This window comes from Micromys minutus, assembly GCF_963924665.1.
Source record: "Micromys minutus genome assembly, chromosome: 13".
Classification (NCBI taxonomy): Eukaryota; Metazoa; Chordata; class Mammalia; order Rodentia; family Muridae; genus Micromys; species Micromys minutus.
In genome coordinates this window covers 46464332-46488079 of record NC_137982.1, presented here as the reverse complement: position 1 = coordinate 46488079, position 23748 = coordinate 46464332, and the positions used below count along the sequence as shown (strand labels likewise).

Genomic DNA, 23748 nt, shown 5'->3' with positions numbered 1-23748 from the left:
TAATATGACATGCAGAATTCAAAAGTTACGAAGGATTTCTTTATATAATATCTAACACTAGGTGTAAAAGGGAATGTTAGAATTTCATTTATGTCATCTAGTAGGGAGCAGGAAATATTCCATGTAGCCAGTTAGTAATGGCTCTGAGAGCCATATGGGCCTCTTTGCAACTTTGCAACTTTTGAAAACTGATATAGACAATATGGGGGAGGGGGAGTGGCAGGCTGTTATCCAATACAACTACAAACCAGGAAACAACTTCAATGTAGCACACTTGACCAGTCTACCACAGAGAATGTTGTAATTTTTAAAACTGAAAGCTAAGGTTTGAGTATAAGAAAACACTATATATTCAGAGTGGAAGTTTCCTTCTCTGAGTGTGTGGTACAAATAGGTGTGGCAAAAGATAACGTGGTATGAAGAGCTAGGCAGTCAGACAGTGCAGGGAGCTTTTATGAGTGCTTGGGTTATTTTATTATTTTGGAATATATTACTATTAGATAATAATAGTAATATATATATAATAATAGTAATATATATTACTATTATTAATTACTATTTTTAGTCTTTAAAGCAAATCTGCTGTTTGAAGTTTCACTAATTCTGATGTTTCCTTTTTTGTATCATAGGAAGGCTTATAAAAAGATGTGACACATAACTGGGTAGCAATTTTATTTTTAAAATGTCAGTAGATAGACAAATCAAAATTTGTTGTATAAACATACAGTTGACTTAGGCGTTCATAAACGGAGTCCTCTACTTTTGGTGTTATGTAGAGTTCACATTATAAGTGGTCAAATGCAGTGTCTTTAGCCCAAATCATTTATGATAATGGCTAATGCGGTATACTGGACATTAAGTCTAAATGTGCTTATTGTTCTCAGAGATTCGTCAGCGAACTGCAGCTCAGAGAAACCTTTCCCCAGCACCAGCAAACTCTAATCAGGGTCCTCCACAAGTTCCAGTATCTCCTGGGCCATCAAAGGACGCTTCAGCTCCTGGGGGACCACCAGAAAGAACTGTTGCTCCAGCCTTATCCAGGCGCCTTGGATCCCCTGCTACTTCAGTTCCTGGAATGGGTAAACAGAGCACTTAATGTTATTTACAGTTTATATTGTTTTCTCTGGTTACCAATAAAATGGGCCATTTTCAGACAGTATGGAAATGACATTTCATTTGGAAGTAGCAGAGCAGTTATCTGATTAAGCAGGAGTTCCATATTCAATTAGCTATAACTCTTTACAGCTGGCACCTTGTGATACCAAAACCTATTTCTTGAGCTCATTTAACTGTTATGGCTTCTTTGTTTAAATGGCAATAAAACTTTGTAGCATTCTGTAGTCTACAGTGTAGCATTATCTTTTTATATTCAATTCTTAGATTGGCTCCAGATTTATATATGGTAGAGATAGAGGGGAATGCTTTAGAAAGTACTTATATTCCTTGCTAATTTCTCATATAGACAGTAAAACATGACAATTACCGTATTTCAGGAAAAATATTCAAGCATTGTGGTGCCTGATATTACTTTTGTAAATAGGAGCTAGTAGATTCTTTTCCTTCTAGGGTATGGAACTGTAGTATTCTCTGATAGGTTCCTTTTAAGTTCTGTTAGGAGTGTGATAGATCTGTTGATTTTATTCAGGAGTATAACACACTCTTTTTTATTATTATGTGTTATTAGGGGTCATGGAAATCCACTCACTGCTTTAGCAGATGACATTATTTTATGTATATTTCCATGTTAGATTATTAAATAAAAGTAAGCTATATTTATGGTATTTAATTCTAATTCAGGTATAACTTGAGTTTATAATGATTTGAGACTAGATACTACTTTAATCAGATAGGTAGTTAAAGGATTTATATATATAAAAAAAAAAAACCCAGTGTTACTTATGGTAGATTCTTGCTTGTGTTCCTTTAAAAACTCAACTGAGATTATAGAAGACTAGGAAACTATTGATTTACAAATTAAAAGAACTGACTATAAATAAAATACATAAACATTTTATAGCATTTAAGGTGATTTTAATAATGCCTCAAATTTTTATGTGCAATGATAAAAAATAGTCATATATTTTGTGAAATTGAAAAGTTAAATGGATTAAAAATAATTTGAGATACCCATAACTTGTAAACTCAAATTTTGATTGTGTAATGTAAGAGTCTTTAACTCACATGCAACTTAACCACTTACATAGTGGTAAGGACTACATATTATAGCACAGGGCTGTATACACACCTGTAGCTTAAATTTCATGTGTATATTAATAAAGTATGTTTTGCCCAAGTTTTTAATTAGCTTCTTTGGAAATACTATTTATGTTGTATATTGCCTCAAAATGTGAAGGAGTTAAATAACTTATCATAGAGAAGATTAATAATTCATTTTTCTATTTTAACATATTTACAAAGAGAATCAATTTAATTTATATTATTACAGTGATCCCATATGTTTGAAAATCAATAACCAGCAGGCACTTGATAGTTTGCCAAACTGTGAAAATGCCCAGTGTTCCTGCAGTAACTGCTGTAGGCACTTACTTGCTGTTGCCCGTGTAGCATGGGTGTTAAGATATGCTACTGTTAAAGTTACCCAGGTTACCTAACCAGCTTCTTACCAAGGTGCAGAAAAGTTAAGATATTTTAATAAAGTCTTTTATGTGCCCACATTGTTTTGTGGACTTGTTTACTTTAAATATGTAAAAAAGTACAATACTTCAGTAAGTTAAGTGATGTAAATGCCTTTAAAATCTAACTGGGAATATAGCTCAGTGGTAGAATGTTTGCTTAAGTGCTCTGTTAGCTGTACATGTTTTTTAATATATTTTATTTACTTTTTATTTAGCTAAGTATTTTCCAATTTCTGTTTTGATTTGCTTTGTATACGGAGTTATTTAGATATAACTTAGTCCAAAAGTTTGGTTGAGTTTTAAACCTTTTTTTGTTGCTGATTCTAATTCTTCTTTAGTCAGAAAATATGCCATGTACTGTTTGGAACTGATTACATGTATTGCTTTATGACCCATTATGTCAAATCTTTGTAACTGCTTTCTGTCTGCTTGAATAAACATGTATTTATTCCTGTCGGGCAGAGCTGGTCTAAAGTCCATTAGGTGAAGCTGCTAATAGTGAGTGTCCAAGTCTCTTATTTCCTAATTTGATGCAGATATAATTTAATTAAATTACTGATAGAAAAATGTTAAAGCTGTCAACTATAGTTTTATATCTGTCTTTTTAAAAAATTTTGTTAGTTTTGTTTTTTGTGTTTGAAGCTTTGTTATGATGCACTTAACTGTTTGGTATGTTGTTCTTTAATGAAAAACTGTCACATTTATTCATTGAGATGTGCCTATGCGTCGGTGGTACATGTGTATGGAGGTGCGAGGACAACTTGGGGTATTAGGTTCTCTCTACCATGTGGGCTCCAGAGATTGAATTTGGGTCATCAGGCTTGATGGTAAGCACCTCTATCTGCTGAGCCATCTTGCTGGACCCGTGTTCTTGATAAGCTGATGCCGTCGTCATTGTAAACTTTATGGTCATTCATGGTTTCTTATGCTTAGTGTTAGCACATTTATATATTTTCTAATTTTTTACTTTATTTCCCTATTTTTATTTAAAAAGTTATACAAAGCATATAATGTAAATCACAGTTGCTTTTGTTACTCAGTCAGACAGGCTGTTTCCTCATGGGATTGTGGGGAACACATGAATTGATGCAGTGATTATGTGAGGGTTTGAGTTTAAATGTTCCATATGAAGTAAACTCACTTGTCCTATGAGTGGGCTGCCCTGTCCCTCATTGTCTCTATCCCTTCAGGACTACATTTCACCTTTTTCTTTTTTAACTGTCATATTGTTGCTAAAACTTGTTTTTGGCATGCGATTTTAGTGGTTGTATTGAGGTTTAGTAAATATCTGTAGTCACAGTTGTTCAGTGATATGATGCCATCTCACATACAATTTTAAAGATCTGACAATAATATACTTACATTTTCCTTCTCTTGTCCTTTGTGTTATTTACTTAGTATTTTTAAAAAAGTTTATTGGACGTTCAGATATTATTGGGGATATTACTTTTATATTTTTCACCTTTCACACTCTGCTACTTTTTATTTCCCTTTTACTTTTATTTTTACATTTTATTTCTGTACATATTATAAATCTTCCTATTTTTTTAACCAGTATACAGTCTCACTATGTGAATTTGACTGAGTTAGAACTTGTTGTGTAAGCCAGCGTTAAACATGCTTCTGCCTTCCAAGTGCTGGGATCAAAGGTGCTCACCCCCAGCCTCTGCTGTATGTTTTTGTGAGCCTAGCTCCCATGGAGGACAGAAGGAAGGCATTAGATCTGAGGCCTGGAGTCACTGTGAGCATTTGTATGGGACCTTGTAAACAAAGCAGGGCCTCTGTAGGAACCACCAGTGCCAGCAGGGGAGCAGACACACCCACTCCACTGCAGCCCGGGTCAGGTTTTAATCTATTGCCACTTAATACAGTGTGGCCAGTGCTAGATCCTTGTGTCTGAGCATCAGGGGAAGACCTCATTTTGCATCGCCTTCATTTTTAAAGACATTTGTGCGAGATATGTGCTCTAGTCTGACAGCTTTCATTTTAAATGTTAAAGATGACCTGGTGACAGTCTGCTGTCACTCTGCCCTCCTTTCCTCTGCCATGTGCCTTTTAGCCTACTTTAAGCAGTTTGCTCAGTTTTGGAGGGTGGGGTGCAAAATTATATGTCTTGTGTTTGGGATGTGTTAAGACTCTTTGATGCATGGTTTTTAAAACTTTCAAATTTGGAAAAATATGTATTTCCTAATTATGTATATATTTTTCTTTGGAAAATTCTTTGACTATTTGATATTGTTCTACAACTTACTGGTGATCTCTGCCCCCTTAATTTTTGGTCTTTTTCTATTTTATTGTGTATGGTTTCTATTGCTATCTCTTTAATGTCTAAATGTTTGTTTATCCTATCTGTTGATTTTTTTTTTTTTTAAACTCTATATATTGTAGACTTCATGTTTGGAACTTAGTTTTGGTATTTTGGTTTTTCACTCTGTCTTTACTTACCATACCCAGTCTTTCTACTAGATAATCAAACACGTGAACATAGATAAGTGTTTTAGTACTTTTTCCTGCCAACTTAGTCATATCTGAAACAATTTTTATTTTTTCTTTATTATATATTGAATTTTTGTTTGCTTATGTGGCTAGTATTTTTCGAATGCCAAGACATTGCAAATTACAGCTCTGTTTCTTCCTCTTCTTTCTTCCTCTTCTTTCTTCCTCCTCTTTCTCTTCCTCCTCTTCAAGCTTTCTTCTAAATAGGCAGTCATTCTGGGAATACTGTATTCTTTAACTTTTTGAAGAAAAGTTTTCTATTCTCAGACGGTTTCCTCAGATGCACGGCTCATCTGGAATCTGCGGAGTGTTTAGATAGCTCTTCTGTACGTGCTTTTTCCACTTTCATGTCGACCCTCTTCTTTGGCACTGTCCTGTGAATTTGAACTGTATTGGTTTCCCCAGAATTCAGTCTTTTCAACTCTGGGAGACAGCTACAGTTCTTCTGAGTTTAGCCTCCTGTTTCTGCCTACAAATTGTCTATAAGAAAAGGCTGGGAGGCAGCGATTGGGATGTAAAATAAATAAATGTGAAATTAATGGGAAAAAATGAGCAAAACCAAACCAAAACGACAAAAGAAAAGACTGGGGCTTGTCTTGTGTTGGTTTTTAGTTTTAAGTGAAATTTAACCGCTATTGCTTGATACTCATGTTGTTAATTCTTCTTACACTTCAGATATTTCTCACAGTCTGTTACTCTGAGTCCGAAGTGGGAGACTTCAAATTAGTATCATAGACTTTTAGGAGTAGGTTATTTTTACATTTAGTTAGCACAGAACCCAACATAGTTTCATATCCTAATGAATTATATGTTGATGGTTTTGATATAGTTACATATGTAGTTGATTTTTATAGTATGGTAATTTTAATGAATATTTAATGCTCTACAGAGATTTATAAGAGTACTTTGTTGCTTAAAAATTTTTTAAGTCTTCTAATACACTTAGACTGCTTTGGAAGTTGAATCTTGTGTATCTTATACATACAAATGTCTTTTTTTTTTTTTTAATTTGCTAGGCCTTCATCCTCCAGGTCCACCTTTAGCAAGACCCATTCTCCCCCGAGAACGAGGTGCTCTGGATAGAATTGTTGAATATTTAGTTGGTGATGGTCCACAGAACAGGTAATGTCTGTTACGTTAGTAGTTAAAGAACACTGGCCAGTGTGTGTGTGTGTGTGTGTGTGTGTGTGTGTGTGTGTGTGTGTGTGTGTGTGTATGTGTGTGTATGTTTGGCTTGTATTTGTGTTTTTTTATGTCTGCTGTTATATTAGAGAAATTGAATTATTTTGTTCAAACTATTTAATGTGAATCGAACTTTTATATGAATCACTGTTGTTGCTAGTGATGGAAATTCTTCCAATAGTAATGAAAACAATTTGCATTATTAGCTCTTATTGTTTTTCAAATGTTTCTCAGATTATTATTAGTCCTTACCATAACTCTAGGACAGTAGTTATGAGGGTGAAGAGCATTTGTGAATATGTAGACTTTCAAAAATTCATGAAGACATGTTTCACAGCTTTACTAGCTGGTATCAGTTTCATAAAGGGACTATAGTTTAATGTTTAAATAAGTTGTATATTATTCAAAACAGAGTGAATGATTATTTAAGCCAAGAATCTCTTGAGTTCTGATTAGAGAACAGAAAATAAGAACAATATCTAGGTGTTACTGATAAATGAGAAACACATGAACCATATCTTATAAAAATTTACTATTGGCCCCAATTATATAGAATTAGATGTATTTTCTGCAAGATTTTTAGGGCCTTTTTTCATTTTTAATTTTTTATAACATTTATTATAAATTTCTAAGAAGGCCTCATTATTTCCAGTCTTATGTAATCACAAATTTGGAAGCCATTATCCCAAGAAATAAATCATTGAGAAAATTGTTGGTGAACTTAAAATTTTTATTTTAAAAATATTTATTATTGTGTGTATGTGAATGTAAGTGCACAGAGAAGCCAGAGGCATGAATCCACTGGGGCTGTAGTTACAGGTCGTTGTAAGATGCTTGGTGTGGGCGCTGATAATCAAACTCAGGTCCTCTGGAAGAGCAGCATGTGCTGTGACCTTAACTTCTGGGCCATTCCTCAAGCCCTTGACTACTAAACTTGTTTCTGTGAACTTAGAATATATTCAGCTGTCCGTTAGTTTATTTTTAATATCGTGTATAAATGGTATAGAGATGTCTAGATGTATATATGCATACATATACACATAATTTTGTGTGTGTGTGTGTGTATACTTTTAAATGCTTTATGCCCTGTTTTTATTTTATTTTTAAGTTTTTATTTATTAGGTGCTGAGAAAAGAACCAGGATCTTCCACATACTAAGCAAGCACCCCACCACTGCTAACTCTTAAACTACCCTTCATACTGGTGGTTAATGATTTGATAGCATTAATTTATTATGGCACAGCTGAGTGGCCTCTCCAGTAAGCTTTATCTGCATTTGTAACTGGTGTGTTGTTTTCCCTGTGGAATAGGTACGCCCTCATATGTCAGCAGTGTTTTTCTCACAATGGCATGGCTTTGAAGGAAGAATTTGAATATATTGGTAAGGACTTATGGATAGTTAAGGTGAAACATTTTGCTCTGAAGTATATAATTCTCGTCTACTCCTATGTAATGTCACTTTATTTAGTTACTGCCTATATATATTGACCAGGTACTCATAAAAGATAACTCGGGTTCTTTCTTATAATACACAGCCTCGAGCCAGCTGGTCTTAGATGTTCCGCTATCTACAGGGAGTCTGATTTAATTATTGGGGGTGGGATCTAAGCATTAGCATGTACAGTTAAGGTCATCAATTATTTTCACATGGAGCTGTTATTAAATGTTCACATGATAAATTATGCTTCAGAAATAACATACAACATCTTCTTGGACATGATTCTGGATTTCAAAATATATAATTATTTTATTGACTAGAAATTCAAGTTCAGACAATTACTTAAATAATTATTATTTATATAATTTTGCTATTATACTGCTCGTTAACTTTTTATACCTTTTCTACTTTAAAATTAATACTTATATTCTCATAGTAATTATGCAATGTGCTTTAAAATTAATGTTGATTTGAACACCTATTATATGATAAGGTAACAAATTTATGTTATAAATTTGTAACTTGAGTCTAGCTATTTATAAAAGTAATCTTGTGAATTGTCTGATAAATTTTTGAAATTTGGTTGATTGATTTTTTTTTTTTTTTTTTTGGTTCAGCTTTTCGATGCGCCTACTGTTTTTTCTTGAATCCTGCAAGAAAAACAAGACCTCAAGCTCCACGGCTCCCAGAGTTTAGTTTTGAGAAGAGACAGGCAGTGGAAGGCTCAAGTTCAACTGGTCCCATGTTACTAGAAAGTGTGCCCTCACCAGAAAGCGAGCTCATTGAAGGTATAAATATGTTAACTGAAGTGTTTGTGTTGGTAATGTGTGTAGCCTATTAATATAAGCACAATATTTATTAAAATGACAATGAATTAATTTACCAGACTCCTAAGCATGCACATGTCAGCTGTTGCTACGATGTGTTTCAGTCTCACATGCGCATCATGCTATGATCAGTAGTGTTTAGCACCAGTTGGTTAAGCATTGCCTTTAGAATGAACTCTTGTAATGTTTGAGAGACTTGACTAGTGATGCTTTTCTGAAATCATTTAGATGTATCTAACTCAAGCATTTTGAAAAGACTGTTGTATGAACAAAATATTTAAAATATGTGCGTGTCTACCACTCAAATTGGGAGAAATGACCAGAAATCAGGAAACTTAGGAGTTGGAAAGTCATCTTTGCATGTTTTGGACAACTTGGTTAATAATGCTGTGCTTCATTTGGAGAGTTTATTATTAGAGGCCCACGAGCTTAACATTGCCTGTAGTAAGATTTGTCAGAACTTTTATCGTAGAATTCATTTTGCAGCTCTATCTTAGGAATTCTTAAGGAAGTTTCATGAAAAATGGACAAAGTCAAGTAAGAAACTGCCAACTACGCCTTATTACAGTATTCACTCAATTGTTTATCACTTAGTTCTAAATTATGAAGATGGCTAAAATTATGAAATAGACCATGATATTTTGGTGCTATGCCTAGTGTATAAAAACATTGGAAATTCACAAATTTAGTAGCATTATCATTTACATATGTTTGATTTATTTTTATAAAAGCATTTAAATTGCTTTAGCTGGATTATGTGAAACAATGAATATTTTAGATTTCACAAGGTTAATATGAGATTCAAGAGTTTTTTTTTTTTAACATTGAAGAATGAACCTGAAATATGTGTGGAATTGGGCTTGGCTTTTGGCTTACTAACAAGTACCAATGAGAACGTGAACACAGACAGCTGTGACTGAGCCTGTGCACTTCCGACCTGAGCGAATGCACCTTCATCTGGAAGTCTGCAACATCAACTCCAGACAGTCAACCTTTTTCTGTTGCTTAAGTCATGCTCTGAGCTGCATGCTGACATATGCAAATCATCTGCCTTGGCATTGAGGCCTTTGGAACTGAGCATAAAGGATTTTATACTGAAGATGCCTAGAGGAAAAAGCTAAAGTTAATGCTTGAAAACCAATAGTATTTTTGGTTTTATTTTTATTTTTCCAAAGAGGAAAAAAAAAGCCAACAAAATATAAATCTTGATAATGGGTCCTATTTTTTATTTCTTCTACTAAGGTCAAGATGGATAGTTAGCAAACTACACACAGCTATACCTTTCCTTCTCATCTAATCTAGGAAGAACAATACCTCAGATGTCTCATTTTCTATCTGAAATCTCCGGAATGAAGTCTAACTGGCTCAAAGTGAACCCCAGTAAGGTAATGTTAATAGGTGAAGACCAAACTTGAAGCAGGTCTGATGACTCCACAGTACTAAACACTGAAACAGTAATTCTGTTTCATTAAGGATGTTTTTAAAGTAGTAATTTTTCACACTTCTCTTTGGATTCATCAGTGGTTGGCCATCTTTTTTCTGTTTGGTTCTTCAGAAGACAGAAACTTTCTCCAAGACTCCTTTTGTTACACTGCGATACAGTATCAGTCTAAAGCTGGATTCTGTAGTAAACAATGCCAAGTATTTCAGGGGAACAGAGGGAGCTGCATTTATTTTAATACTGCTCGTGCAGTAGTGTACAGTTAAATTGAGCTATTAAATAAGACAGTGTGGTTTCAGTCATCTATTTTGTGCTAATGGTCAATGTAGCCGGGAGATTAGATTCTGATTTCTAAATTCACCAGTGCTGTAGAAAATTGAGAACTGGGCAAACAATTTTGTTTTCGTTTTGTATCTTTAAACATATTGAAATAGCTTCTTGATAGCAGAAACTACATCTTGTTACTGGATTTACAAATACTCTGAAAAGGTAAACTTCCTTCTGAAGGTTTCTTTCAACAGATATCGGTATGCATTTATGTAACCATCTAAAACTAAGACTTTCTCCTCCCAGTCTATGCCATGTGTCTTTGCAGTTAAGTTTAGTCTGAATTCTGATAATAGAAGAATTTGCATTTAGGATAAGGCTTTTAAAATTTCTGAATCACGTTTTAGAACAGTATATAGAATCTTGGTAAGTTTTCACCAGAAACTTAGAAGAGATTACTGTTAATTTTGATTTTTTTTTTTAATTCTAGAATTGTACATCTAGATACTTTGATAACAGATTAAAAAAACACAAAAAACTAGGGAAATTGCTTTATTTCTAAAACTGTACTAGGTATGGTGTACAAAAAGGATTTGCTTTTAAATATTTTATTTTCTTTTATGATTAAATGGTAAGTATAATGCGTAATATACAGACACATAAAAATTAGCTCTGCTGACATTAAAGTGGTTGATGGTTTTTCCCTCCCACTCAAAACTGGGGCCAGCAAGATGACTCAGTGAGTAAAAGTACTTGCCATGAAAGTTTGATAACCTGAGTTGGAATCCCTTGAGTCCACAGGAAGGCGGAGAAAACCTGCTCCACAATGTTGGCCTCTGGCTTTTACAGGCCTGTGATGGCACATGTACCACCCCAACACTATAAATGATGATAAATAAAATGTTTTCCAAAACACTATGCTATTCTCTTCATAGATGTAATCAGAGCAACAAGGTCTACATTCTTGAATACGTTTAATGATTCTTTTTTGCTACTATGTTTGAGAAAAATATTGTTTCCATTTTTCATTTACTTGTGTTTGTTTAGAGCTCATGTAATTACTTTAGTTAAAAATAGCTTGTATTTACATGATAATACGAAAATGTACAGCTTCTATTCAATATTGGCAAAAACTGTTATGTAAACTTTATATAATATAAAATTTATCTGGTAATCTGATATCTATTTTTTTTAAGCAAAGTACTGTTACTATTAGGTTATATTGGCTGAATAAGAATTCTGTTTTCAGTATTTCTCTTATGCTCTAGGAAATTGTACTATTTGATAATGAAATTTCATTGGCTCCTGTGTGTGTGTGTGTGTGTGTGTGTGTGTGTGTGTGTGTGTAATCTGACTCCTCACCAAGGCTTAATTCAATCTTTTAGTATTTTGTTGTAGTGAAGTTTTACTTTTCTGTATATTTTCTAAAATATAATTTTGGCTGGAAACTCATATTTTCTAATAATTGATATACACAGTATTTTTTAAATTCATATAATATAGGTGTTTGAAATTTCTAGTAGTATGGTTCTATTTTTTTTTTTTTTTGTATTAGCTTTTTTATACAAGGTAGAATTCTAAAATTGTTTTTGACTTGGTAAAGTTTGAAGATGGTAAAGTTTAATTTAATAAACTTTGAACCTTGACCCCTTTGCTATTATGTCATTCTCTTGCAACTTGGCCAGTGGTTGTTTGTGAGTTGTGTCCTATGTTATTAGTTTTTTTTTTTTTGTTTGTTTGTTTTTTTAATGACTTAATAGGTTGGTTTCAGAAGGCTGAGCAAATTGCAAAGTTCTTGCCAAGTAAGTATTGCTTTATGGCCAGAAGAGTTATGGAAAACCATGACTTAAAATTCTTTGAATAAGTTCTGTGAGGCTTACAAATGGTTGGCAGTTGCTAAGTTTCCTGCAGAAGAACTTGCTGACTTTTATAGCAGAAATGGTTTGTATATATTCACATATATCAGAAATTGTTTCATCTGTCCTTTCTCTTCTCCTCTCGGCCCTGCTTATTTAACAAAACTTGAGTGACTTTCTATTTTTCTTCTCTGGGTTCCATTAGGATTTCAAGTAGTGCAGTGATGCCATTTAAGTTTTGTTACAAGAAGGTGGGGTCCCTGTGCTCATGTCACAGTGTGATTCATGAGCACTCCACACTGCCCTTTGTGATGAGCTGTTTGGATTGTCATACAAAGACATCATTATGTGGCTGCCCCTAACTAATATCTGAGGCTTTTATTCTGTAAAAGAAGAAAGTAGTTATAACTGATCCTGTAGACCAGGAGTCTAGAATATCTCTTTAAGGAGATAATACTTCTCATACTTATAATACAAGTTCTGACAAAAGCAATGCTTGTGTTTATTAAACCACTATGCTAAAACCATGGATTTCTAATACTTCTATACACTGTGTGCAGAACTTTGCTTTGTGAAATTTTGACTGTGTTACAAGGCATTTATCTAGAATCTTCTTAAGCAGGCTAGCTTCCCCCAGGATTCATTTTGTTTTGTTTGTATCAGTAATACTTATAGTTTATCCATAAAGAACATTTATGAGGAAAATTTGCTGTTGCTAAACTCACGTGCTTTAACTATTTTTCTGCTAGCAAGAATATTAGATTTACTGTGAAGAAGAACTTCGAAGCTAAAGTTTTATTTTGATTTGAAAACAGGAGACTTGGAGCGTCTTTGCTTTGCTCACTCCCTTCTTCTGTCTCAGTTTTTAAAATTTAAATAATTAAAAAAGTTTGATTAGTAAATTTGTTAATAAATTATTAAGTGATTTAAATTAAAATTCAAAAGTAGAACTTAAAGGGAGTAGATTTCCAGGTAGGAACTAAGAACACAATTCTGTGTTCATAAAGAACCCCTTTTCTTGTCTTAGTCCACTAAAAACTGCAGCATGTTCTGATCCCTAAGTTTAAATAGTGAGCACTTAGATAGGGATAAGGGGAGATAAGACTTACAGATGGAAAATGAGAGCCCTGCCTACATACACATGCATACTACATATACGCATACATACGTATTCATGTATATACACAAAAGTATAATTTATACATTGCTTACAGTTTGCTTAGGTGTAAGAAAAATGATTTTCTGTTCAATAACCTGGGTGATTGTTATATTTGTTTTGTTTTCTAGACCCTTACCTTGTTGTCCTAGTTAGGTTTCTCTATTGCTGTGATAGACACCCAAGCCATGGGAGAAAGGGTTTAGTTCATCGTACAGCTCTCACTCCCTGGTCACAGTCCATCACTGAGGGGAGTTGGGTCAGGAACTCAAGGCAAGAGGTTGGAGGCAGTAACTGAAGTAGAGGCCACAGAGGAGTGCTGCTCACTGGCTTGCTCTCATGACTTCCTCAACTTGCTTTTTTATACAACTCAAGTTCACTTGACCAGGGGTGGTACTGTCCACAGTGAGTTGGGACCTCACACATCAATCATTAATCAAGAAATGCCCCAGCACACAGGCCAGTCTCATGGAGGCAGTTCTTCAGTGGGGTTCTCTCTTCCTGGTGTCTCAAGTTTGTATCAAGTTCTCACAAATCATTACACTTCAGAGCATCACATTCTGTTGAGGCCTTGAGTTTTTGGACATTGTGCTTGTAGGTGTATCTTTAGAAGTGTATTATGTGTGAAATTATAAAAGTATGGGTTTATTTCCTCCAGTTTTTCAGTTATACTAATTCCTAAGTGGTATAGAGTGGAGTACTTATCATAGAAGATCTAAAAGGTAGCACTAAACCATTCTCCCTTTTTTAAGTATGCTTGTATGTTAATCTTTGGCCTGCCTTATTTAGCGTTTTGACATTTGGATATCCCTGAAGTCTTATGTCTTTTTCTCTTTTCAGACTCTTTAGAAGCACAAGATGTTCTTGATAATAGTGCTGAGCAGAGAGATGACAAAATACCAGTTATAGAACAGACAAGCCAAGTGATTGAAAAAACATCTGATCTAGAGGAGCCAGAAGAGAACGGAGAAGAGTCTGAGGACGAGGAAACATCAACAAATGAAGCCAAGTCACCTATTCTCAGAGCTGATTCTGTTTCTAATCTTGAACCAAGTGAAGACTCTTTGGTGACAAAGTAGTAAATACTTCCATGTGCCTTCAACTGGGTTTTCATAGTCTTGTTGATGTCAGTTACTGCTTATTTTGTGGTACTCAAGAAAAATTTGCCTTCTATACACACTTAATATTATTCATGTTCAGATTGCCCAGCAAGTTCAGTGTCTCCACATCCTACCACTAGGTATTGAAAATAAAGCACATGGTATCAGTTAATATGCAGAGACATAGCTATTAGATACTTTGTGCATTCTAAAGTTTTTTTAAAAAATTGTTTTCTATACGTATAACTTGTAAATAATACCCATTTTGACATAGGAACAAATTTGGCTAGGAATAATTTCTTCCATAGTGTTTAGGGATTGAAACATAATTAAGAGTTTGAATACTTCATCATTAAATTTTAATGTTGGAGATATTTGCCAGTGGGAAGGAGATATCTATGTAGGTGTTTACATTAAGTGAGCTGTAACTTTGTTACATATGCATTGGTACGAATTCTCAGTAAGAGTGCAACTGAACAGTCAAGTGCAGTATTTCTTTTGATGTCTTTTGTTTTACAACTGGGCCAAAGGCACATGATGTATATAGTTAGTTTATGTTTACATATTAATAGGAAATATATCTGCACTTGACTGTACTTGAATTCTTGGTATTATTTATATTTGTAATATAATGATGATATATAAATTGCTTTTGTGTGTGTGTGTGTGTTTTGTTAAGGATAATAAAGATGAGCTGGCTGCCTTTTTTTTTTTTTTTCTTTTTCTTTTTTCTTTGTTAAATATCTAGACTTCTTCACGAGTGTCTTGATGGGTGACTTGGCTATCTGGAAATAATCTTGGTAGGGAGAACTCACTGTGTGATAAATATATTGCAAATTAAGATGTTTTTCTTATTATTTAGACTTTCAAAATCAGTGACAAAAGGTTCATTGCTTCTAATCAGAAGTTAAATTTTTCTGATTTTGGGACATATTATGCTATAGGTAGTTTTTAACTTTGAGAGACAAATAAATACATTTTTGAAGACAAGGCAGTTAAATTTAGTGAAACTCACTAGATTGAGTATGTATACCAAGCATCAGGTGGGAATATTTTTGGTATAGATTAGTTATTCTTAAACATAGTAGGATAATCTGTTCTAGTTTCCTTTTATGTGTCTTAGGCTGAAACAACTGAAGTGAGTTTGCACCATAGGGAGACATGTTACTGTAGTGTGTCTGCTAATCTTTGCTATCGAATGATCATTTAAACTAGACATACTTACAATCATTAGAAGTTTATATGTATATGATTTAATACCTCGTCTGACATATATAAAAGGACTCAGTTTGTTAATATTCTGAGGCAGTTTAGTGCCTGTAAATTCAAACATGTGGAACTGGACTTGAATGTCAGCATTTCAGTGTTGGGCATTTCACCTAACCTCTCTGCGTTTATTTAATTTGTAAAATGAAATGAATAATATGTTTTCTATAGGTACTGGGAAGTTAAAAATAATTTCTATGATGTGCCTAGCTTTCTTGCTGGATAATTAATAGATATTAGGTTATATGGTAGAATTTCTTACTGTTATTATTGAAACCCTTGTGAAATATGGAAGGACCATAGAGCCTTTCTTTGGTAGATAATGAAATTTAAGAAAACTATGAGCATTCAGTTCATTTGCTCTGAACAGAAATTTTCTGCATTAATGTCATCTACACATGTCAATGATAGATTAAAGAAATGGAGAACTGAAACTATAAATGTAATCTTCTTTAAAAAGATGTGTTTATTTTTATTTAATGAATATAAGTGTTTCACTTGCATAAATGTCTGTCTCCAGCATGTCTGACAGGTGTCTGTAGAGGCCAGATTCCTGGGTCATTTGAAATGATAGAGATGTCTATAAGCTGCCACATCGGTGCTAGAGAGCAAACTTGTCTGGAAGAGCAGGAAGTACTCTTAGCCACTAAGCCATTTCTCCAGCTTCATATAAATTTTTACGTTTGTAAATATTACTAGGTTTGTGTGTGTGTGTATGTGTGTATGTGTGAGTATATGTGTATATGTGAGTGTGTGTGTGAGTATATGTGTATATGTGAGTGTGTGTGTGAGTATATGTGTATATGTGTGTGTGTGCATGTGTGAGTGTATGTGTGTGTGTGTGTGTGTGTGTGTGTGTGTGTGTTAGCCGCACCTTGTTAAGAGTTAAAAATGTATGATGTGCATTGCTCAAAAATGAGTACCTCAGAGAAATGGAGTTTAATGATGAAACCAAGAAGATACAAAAACATCCCCAAAAAGAAATATAAAGGGGGAGCTAGAGAGGTGGCTCAGTGTTAAGAATGAGAACTGTTCTTACAGAATGCCAGAGTTTGCTTTTTAGCTCCCAGCTTAGGTGGTTCACTCCCTCCTGTAGTTCCAGGCCCCAGCAGATCTGAAGTCTTCTACCTGGCTTCCTAGGACACCAACCTAATGTGCACTGTTTTCCCCACAGATACACATAATTAAAAATAAAAATCTAAATCTTAAAAGGAGCTTAGTAAAATTAACACAACATGTAGGTAATTGTTGGTGTATTCTAAAACAAAATCTGACTCTGATGTTATAGTAGTGAATGGCTGAAGCGAGTGAGACTCCACATTTCTGATTATTAAGATTAGTGTAAGGGAGGGAAAACTTCCCTGTTCACAAATGCTCAGCATGTTGTTTAGCATCCGTCTCCCTCGGTCGTCAGTGTGGCCTGCAGACAGGCTTAGCTTTTCTGTCTTTCCTACGTACACCCTCCTACTGTAGCTACAGGACTGACTCATTGCCCTTTCCGCCTCGAGTGCCAGCTTGTTTTTTTTTTTTTTTTTTTTTTTTTTTTTTGACAGAGGTACACTCTTTTCCCTGTACGAAGCTAACCCTCTGCCTTTTAGTCTTACTTCCGATCACTTTGTCTTTGCTCTGAATTCTTACTGCAAGGGTATTTTGTTTTCCCATCAGCTGTTTTCACCATTGCTTTTCTTCTGTCTGTATGTGGAGAGCCTAGCAATGCCCTGCTCATTTATCATGTGAATAACGTGCCAAATCCAGGGACTACTTGGTACCTAAGTCATGCTCTTGCTTGACAGATTGACTTGGCTAAGTGTTCTTTTCCTTTGAGACACCTTTTTTAAAGTCCTGGATGTGCACTGCCATTATCTTCTCTGGCTTCTTGTTTTCAGTGTTCTTTGAAGACTTCTACCATCTTTAAATGCTGGTGTCCTCTGGCTTCCACCTGTTGTTGGTTCTTATTCTAGACATTCTCTGGGAGCTCTCATCAATGCTCATCAACGCTTATCAATGTCTGGGGACTCAATTCCTGTCTGTCTGTGAGTATCAGATAGCTAGCTTGCTGTTTCTTTCTCCTCATAGCTCTGTGGCGTGTTCTGTTTCTTTCTTTTCATAACTCTGTGGCTTGGTCTGTTTCTTTGCCTTCACTGCTATGTATTTACTCACCTACTGCCATGAGATTGTGACGTCAGTATTTTTTTTTTTTTAAAGAACGCTTGTTTAAACTTGTGTGGCATTTCACCAAATAAATAGCATCAGTATTCAAGCCGAACTTAAAATATATTTCTTCTTTCCCTCTGTCTTCAAAGGGTTCATTCCTAGTTTCTTCCCCCACATCCCCAGTAGAATATTGCAACACAACCCAGTTTGGTTTTGACTTTGTGACTTAAGGCTTTGGATTCCTGGCTGCTGGGATTATTCCCATGAACTGCTGTGCCTCACTCTCCTCTAGACAGTTTACATATGTGTTACTTTTCCATTTCATTTGGATTATATTCATAATAAATCTGCATTGTTCCAGTAAACAACATTCTGCCTGCTGTATGTATGTTATGTTTACACACAATTTTGTTTTTGGGGGGGACCAGTCCTGTGGAGGTTTTGTATCTTAGGTATGGGAAAGAAACAAGATGTATGGTGAACAAGCAGCTTTCTTATAGGTTGATACTGGCAAGTGGAAAGTCAGGCGCAACTGCAAGCAGATCATGCCTTGTTCACGCTGAGCACTGCTCTGCTGCTGTTTCTTCAGTTCCCAAAGCCTCACTGTTAATTAAACTGTTAATATAAACTGCTGTATTGCCTTCCAGTCCCTGCCTCTGTCACCCCAGAGTGTGCTTCAAAGCTCCCCTAAAGAGCAGTTCGCCTGGCTTCAGTCAAGATGCTTTCCTGCCCATCCTGTTCTGTGGGACCTCAGACTCTGGCGGCTGTCTTAGTCTTCCTGTGTTTGAGAGGAGATCTGAACTATTATATTGACTGATAAGGTCTGGGGCAGCTTACTTCCCACTTGGCTCTCACATCCTCTTTTGCATCACAACTACTGCCACTGCTACCTCCCCTGCCCCACGGTTATTATGTAATTATTTTAATTATGCAATGATTGTCATTAGTATGATATGCTGAGTTCCAGAATGTTAAATGGTTGTCAGTGTGAGGTCAGGGATAGTGGGCATCCACACCAAGTCAGATTTAATGAAGGACTATTTATATTGAACCAAGAATTTTTCACTGTTTTAATATAAATAAGTTTATAATTTCTTTAGCAACTTTGTTTCCAACTCATAGTACCTGCCTTAATTAGCATATAACATGTTAGCTTTCTGTATGTATCACTTGAAGGGTAGACTGAGGAGGACAGCTGCTTGAAGTGGTTATAAACAATGGAACTGCTCTAGCAACAGCAGAAAAAACTGTAGTGAGTTTCTGTGTGGCATAGAAATTGTAGAATTTAGATACAGTTCACAAATGAAAGAACTATCAAAAAGTAATTCAAGTACCAAGTAATGATGAATCAGTGTAGAAGTTGTTATGAATTGAGACCTTTTATTATTTGACTATTTCAAGCCTATTAAATTTCTAAGTGTTTTAATACTACTGGCCAATAGATAAAAATATTCTGAATTTAGAGAGACAGTTATAAATATGGGAAAGTTGTGTCTTTGAAACAATAAAAACTAAAATGAGTACAGAATTGCATCAGTCCACAGGCAATCAATTTGTCTCAGCTTATTTCAACTGGTATTTTCTACTTTTTTATAAAACTTCTACCTTTAACCTTCTTAGGGCCCAGTGATGGCCCAGCAGCTAAAGAAAGGTACCAGTTGCCAAGTCTGATGATCTGAGTTTGATTTATGAGATCCAAAGGAGGAAGAAGAGAACCAACTTCCTCAGGTTGTCCTCTGACCTCTGTATACCTTCTGTGACACATGTATACACACACACACACACACACATGGAATCAGTGTAAAGATCAAATACTTTTTTAAATGGCTGAAGTGGAACTGAGAAGTGTTGAATAAGCGTGAGGCCCCGAGTGGGTCTACAGCACCTTCGTGGAAGCTGGCATGGCTGCCTGCTGCTGTCACCCATTCCTAAGGGGTGGTGACAAGTGGGTTCAGGAGCATGCTGGCCATCCCTGCTTTTTTCTCTTGGCATCAAACCTGATAAATGTTGGAAGCACTCAGAAGATGAAAAAGTGTTCTTAAAAACATTCAGCCCAGAATGATGTGAAAAGAGGCCACATTTTTAGTTACTCAAGGTATTTACCAGATAGATCTCTGGCACTTGCTTTAGGAAAACTGAGAAAACAAGTATTTTAATGGAAATAAATATTTCTTAGTCAGCTCTGAAGGGTGTTGCAGGTGGGGTGTTTGGCGCACATAGTGCTGCCTGTTGGTTACGTATAATCATGTACACTCTTAGGGTTCTTCCAGTGACTTCAGGAAGACAAGTGTCACATGGAGACTGAACTCATTTCCTAAAGCTTGTATATAGAGCTGCAAATGGGATTTAAGCACGGTGACTAAAATTGCTTTCTTTACTGCCTGTGTGTACTCCTGTGGTAGCTGAAGGAGTTAGGCTGAAGCCCTTCAGTTTCTCCTGGTTGTATGGTATCTCACATGTCGCCTGGGTATTAGGTCTGCTTCTCTGTTCTCTTGGAATACTAGACAGACTGTTTCTTAGTTATATCCCTCTTGATCTCAAACCAAAGTAAACCAGGCACAGACATACTACATCAATAATCAGAAAGCTAGATTCCTGTCACTAAGTGGTGGACTTGCATTTGCTGGTGTGACATAGAAGAGCATCAGTAACGTGAGTGAAGAACTAAGCTGGAGATGATCTAAACACATGATGAGGTGGGAAAGTTGACCAATGCTCAGAAGAGCCTGTTACCTAGGTTGGGTATAAGGATCTCCAAGTTAAGATCACTAGAGTTTAGCAGTCCTTCTCCTGTTTCTTACGAGTTATGTAAAGATATTCATATATGAGAGAGAGAGAGAGAGAGAGAGAGAGAGTGTGTGTGTGTGTGTGTGTGTATACACACACACACACACACACGCGCGCACACAGAGTTTCCCCAGGTATTTCTTGCTGACCTTGAGTTGCTGGGGAGACCACACTGGTCTTAAACTGTTAGAGATCAGTCTGCCTCTGCTCCTAGAGTGCTGGCACTGTATTGATTCTCACTTACCTGCTTCTAACCCATTTGATATTTGCGTAGAATTTACTGACATTTCTGCTTTTTGACATCTGGATCTAGTGAGGCCTAGATACACATACACACTTTTATGCAAGATAATTTACGAGTATTTCCTTTTTCAATATATAGACTAATATATAGATTTTAAAGTTGGGTTCTTGCCTCGAAGCAAAACAGAGCAAAAGGAAATGGATCCTGTGCTTTTACTAAGATGTTTCAATGTGTGTTTTGTGAACCAGAAGCTGTTTCCTAAAACTGAAACTGACTATTGATGCTTTACTGTCTGTTAGCAAGAATTCCAAAGGCTTTGCTCACTGAATAAAGGTGAGCATTTTTTAAAGTTGCTATGGTTTGCTTTATAAAAACCACCTTTCAAAAGAAATCAAATATACTTGGAATAAACTTATTCTCAACTATGTATTCACATAGCTACAGTGTATGGATTTTCAGAATAGAATACTTTGAATCCTGTAATTGAAATTGAGTATAAACTGGAATAAAATCGATATTCTTGAGACCTATTTTGTTGACTATTGTGTATGGATTCTTTCTGTTTCTTTTTTAGCACATTTTCCTTTTGGTTTTTGAAGATCTGAATTCCTTTTGATTGTTGATGAAACCTTTCTCCTCTTAAATGTAATCTCCTGTAGTTTAGCTTATTTTAAGACAATGGCCAAGCAGGATGGTTCAGTGGATAAAGCCACTTGCTGCCAAGCCTGACTACTTGAGTTCTACTCCAAGAACTCACATGGTAGAAGGATAGAACTGACTTTAAAACACTGTTCTCTGACCTCCACACATGGACTTTACACGTGTGCTCCCACTTCAAATCTGTAATAAACCCCGGTCTGTCTACTGAGAGCAGAGATTTTCTCCTGCTATCTCCTGGCCACTCATAGAGAAGGAGCTGTCAGACTTCAGTGGGTTCTGACAAGACCAATTTGTCTACCCAACAAACATTACTTTTGAATCCAATATGCCACACGACTACTAAATTGTCAGCAGGGTCGTAATTGAGTTGGAAGAGGAGTATGAGGAGCAATGGCGTGTCTTCTGATCAAGAAGATTAGTTTCAGGCTACCGCACTCCCGACGATCAGTGAGCGGTGTGGCAGCTGCCACTCTGTCCCCAGCAGTCTGTTCCCCAGGTGTGCAGACTGTTCGTGCACAATGGAGTTTTATGAGCTCTAAAGAGTGATTTATGCCCTTAATTTTGCCTTATTGCCCACCAAGTACTGCCCTCTGTCAGAGGGCCTGGACTACTTAATTTTTTAGATCTTTGTCTTCATTAGTATAGCAATTTTTGCTTGTAATCATTGTACTAGACCTTGTTGATAAGCCAAGACACTGTGAGATTCATGGTGTTGACATCTAACCTTGCCACTGACTCCTTGACCCTCCTGCTTCTAAAACATGGATTCGTTGTTTTTTCTTTTTTTTGAAAACCAAGGTAAAACTCCATCCCTTTTTTTACACATATTGTGGGCAGTTTAAAGGTTGGTCAGAATCAAATATTGTGCTTTCGAATTTGATAATGTATGAGTGCGGAAGGTTGACCTTTGTTTCCTAGTCATGCATCAGCATGACATGAGCAGAGACACAGCAATTACCTGCAGTATATTGGGATAGTGCTTAGTTCCCATCTTCCATGCAATTATTGCAAAAAATGTCTTTATGCATGTAAGTTCCAGTTGTGAAATTTGTGAAGTTTACTATTTTTGGAAATAGTTATAATTTATACATTAAACAGTTTATAATTTATTTCCAGCACAGGCTTGGTCTTCATGAGATTCACTTGTTCACTAATGAAGATTGTTAATTATTGCTCTGGTAACATTAATAGAAAGCTATTTTGTATTTTAGGAATAAGTTTTAAGACACAGCTCAAAAGAAGTTTTACCGATTTTAAAAAAAATAGATATTCCAGTTACCGCCTGAAGGAGTATTTAGTGATAATAAGGACCTGTTTGTGGTAACACACGGCTGTGGACGGGTTCTGACATCTGTAGGACTTCTGTCCTAACATGCGCATTTAGTCATTTTCCCCTTAACGAATGCCACCTATGAGCCACGCATGGGAGACAGAAATGAGACTGATACCCTGTTCTTAGGAGCTCATGGTGCCTGTGTTTTGCCTACTAGCCTGGCGCAACCATACGCTCTGAAGTGAAGACACAGTAACTTCGCTTAGGTGGTTAAATGAGATTTAAATGTGCATTGGATGGACAGCAAGGAGACCAAGCCTGCATTTTGATTCCATGCTGTGCAGCAGAATGGTGACATTATTTTCGGAGGGCTCTTTGAGAGACACTGGCAGGGAGAGCCTCCTTCAGTACTCACATCAGACTTAAAAGCTAGGCCAGTGTGGCCCAGCCGGTGAAGTGCTGTAGCTCCCATCCTGTCTCACGTGCTCTGTGACTGCCACTGTACTAGTTTAACTTCTCCCCCATTTCTGGTACAGCGGTCCAGAGGCTCTGGAAATGCTTTTGTTCAGTTTTGTATGTGTGCACACATTATTCCGGGAAGAGAACACATCTCATTTAATTTCCTAAGAGGACCAGGAGTCAGGAGAGGGAGGCCATTGTGCCAAAGAGATTGCTAACTACCAAACAATCACTGAGCATCGTAGTAGGTTTAAAATTGGCTGGATCTTTCTTTGCACAATAGGGAGTTCTGTGTGTTCCCCATGAATGAAGCCACTTTGCTAGGCACAAAAGAAGCAGTGCTGTACTAAGTGGTCAAATTAGTGTAAAAGTGTGTTCACTGTGTTTTTGGCCTCATGGTGGCTTTATTGGTGATTACTTTTGTATGGAAGGACACCTTAAAATGTGTCTTTTAAGTTTTGAAAAGAGCACTGTGAGGAAGCATAGTTCATTTGACTGTAAATATA

General features: G+C 35.9%; 1 protein-coding gene across 2 annotated transcripts in view; it reads left to right on the top strand.

Moving 5' to 3' along the window:
* The window catches only part of LNPK (lunapark, ER junction formation factor), a 55620-nt gene extending 40480 nt beyond the window's left edge, over positions 1-15140 (top strand). The window contains exons 9-14 of one of the 2 annotated variants that reach the window (XM_080928002.1): positions 885-1079; positions 6149-6254; positions 7625-7695; positions 8370-8540; positions 9882-9964; positions 14140-14275. In XM_080928002.1, the coding sequence (XP_080784128.1) occupies positions 885-1079; positions 6149-6254; positions 7625-7695; positions 8370-8540; positions 9882-9964; positions 14140-14148 (635 nt within the window). In that variant the 3' untranslated portion in view covers positions 14149-14275. Of the gene's footprint in view, positions 1-884; positions 1080-6148; positions 6255-7624; positions 7696-8369; positions 8541-9881; positions 9965-14139 lie in introns of both variants that reach the window. The other variant, XM_080928001.1, reaches the window with a different exon arrangement.
* Positions 15141-23748: the final 8608 nt, after the last annotated feature.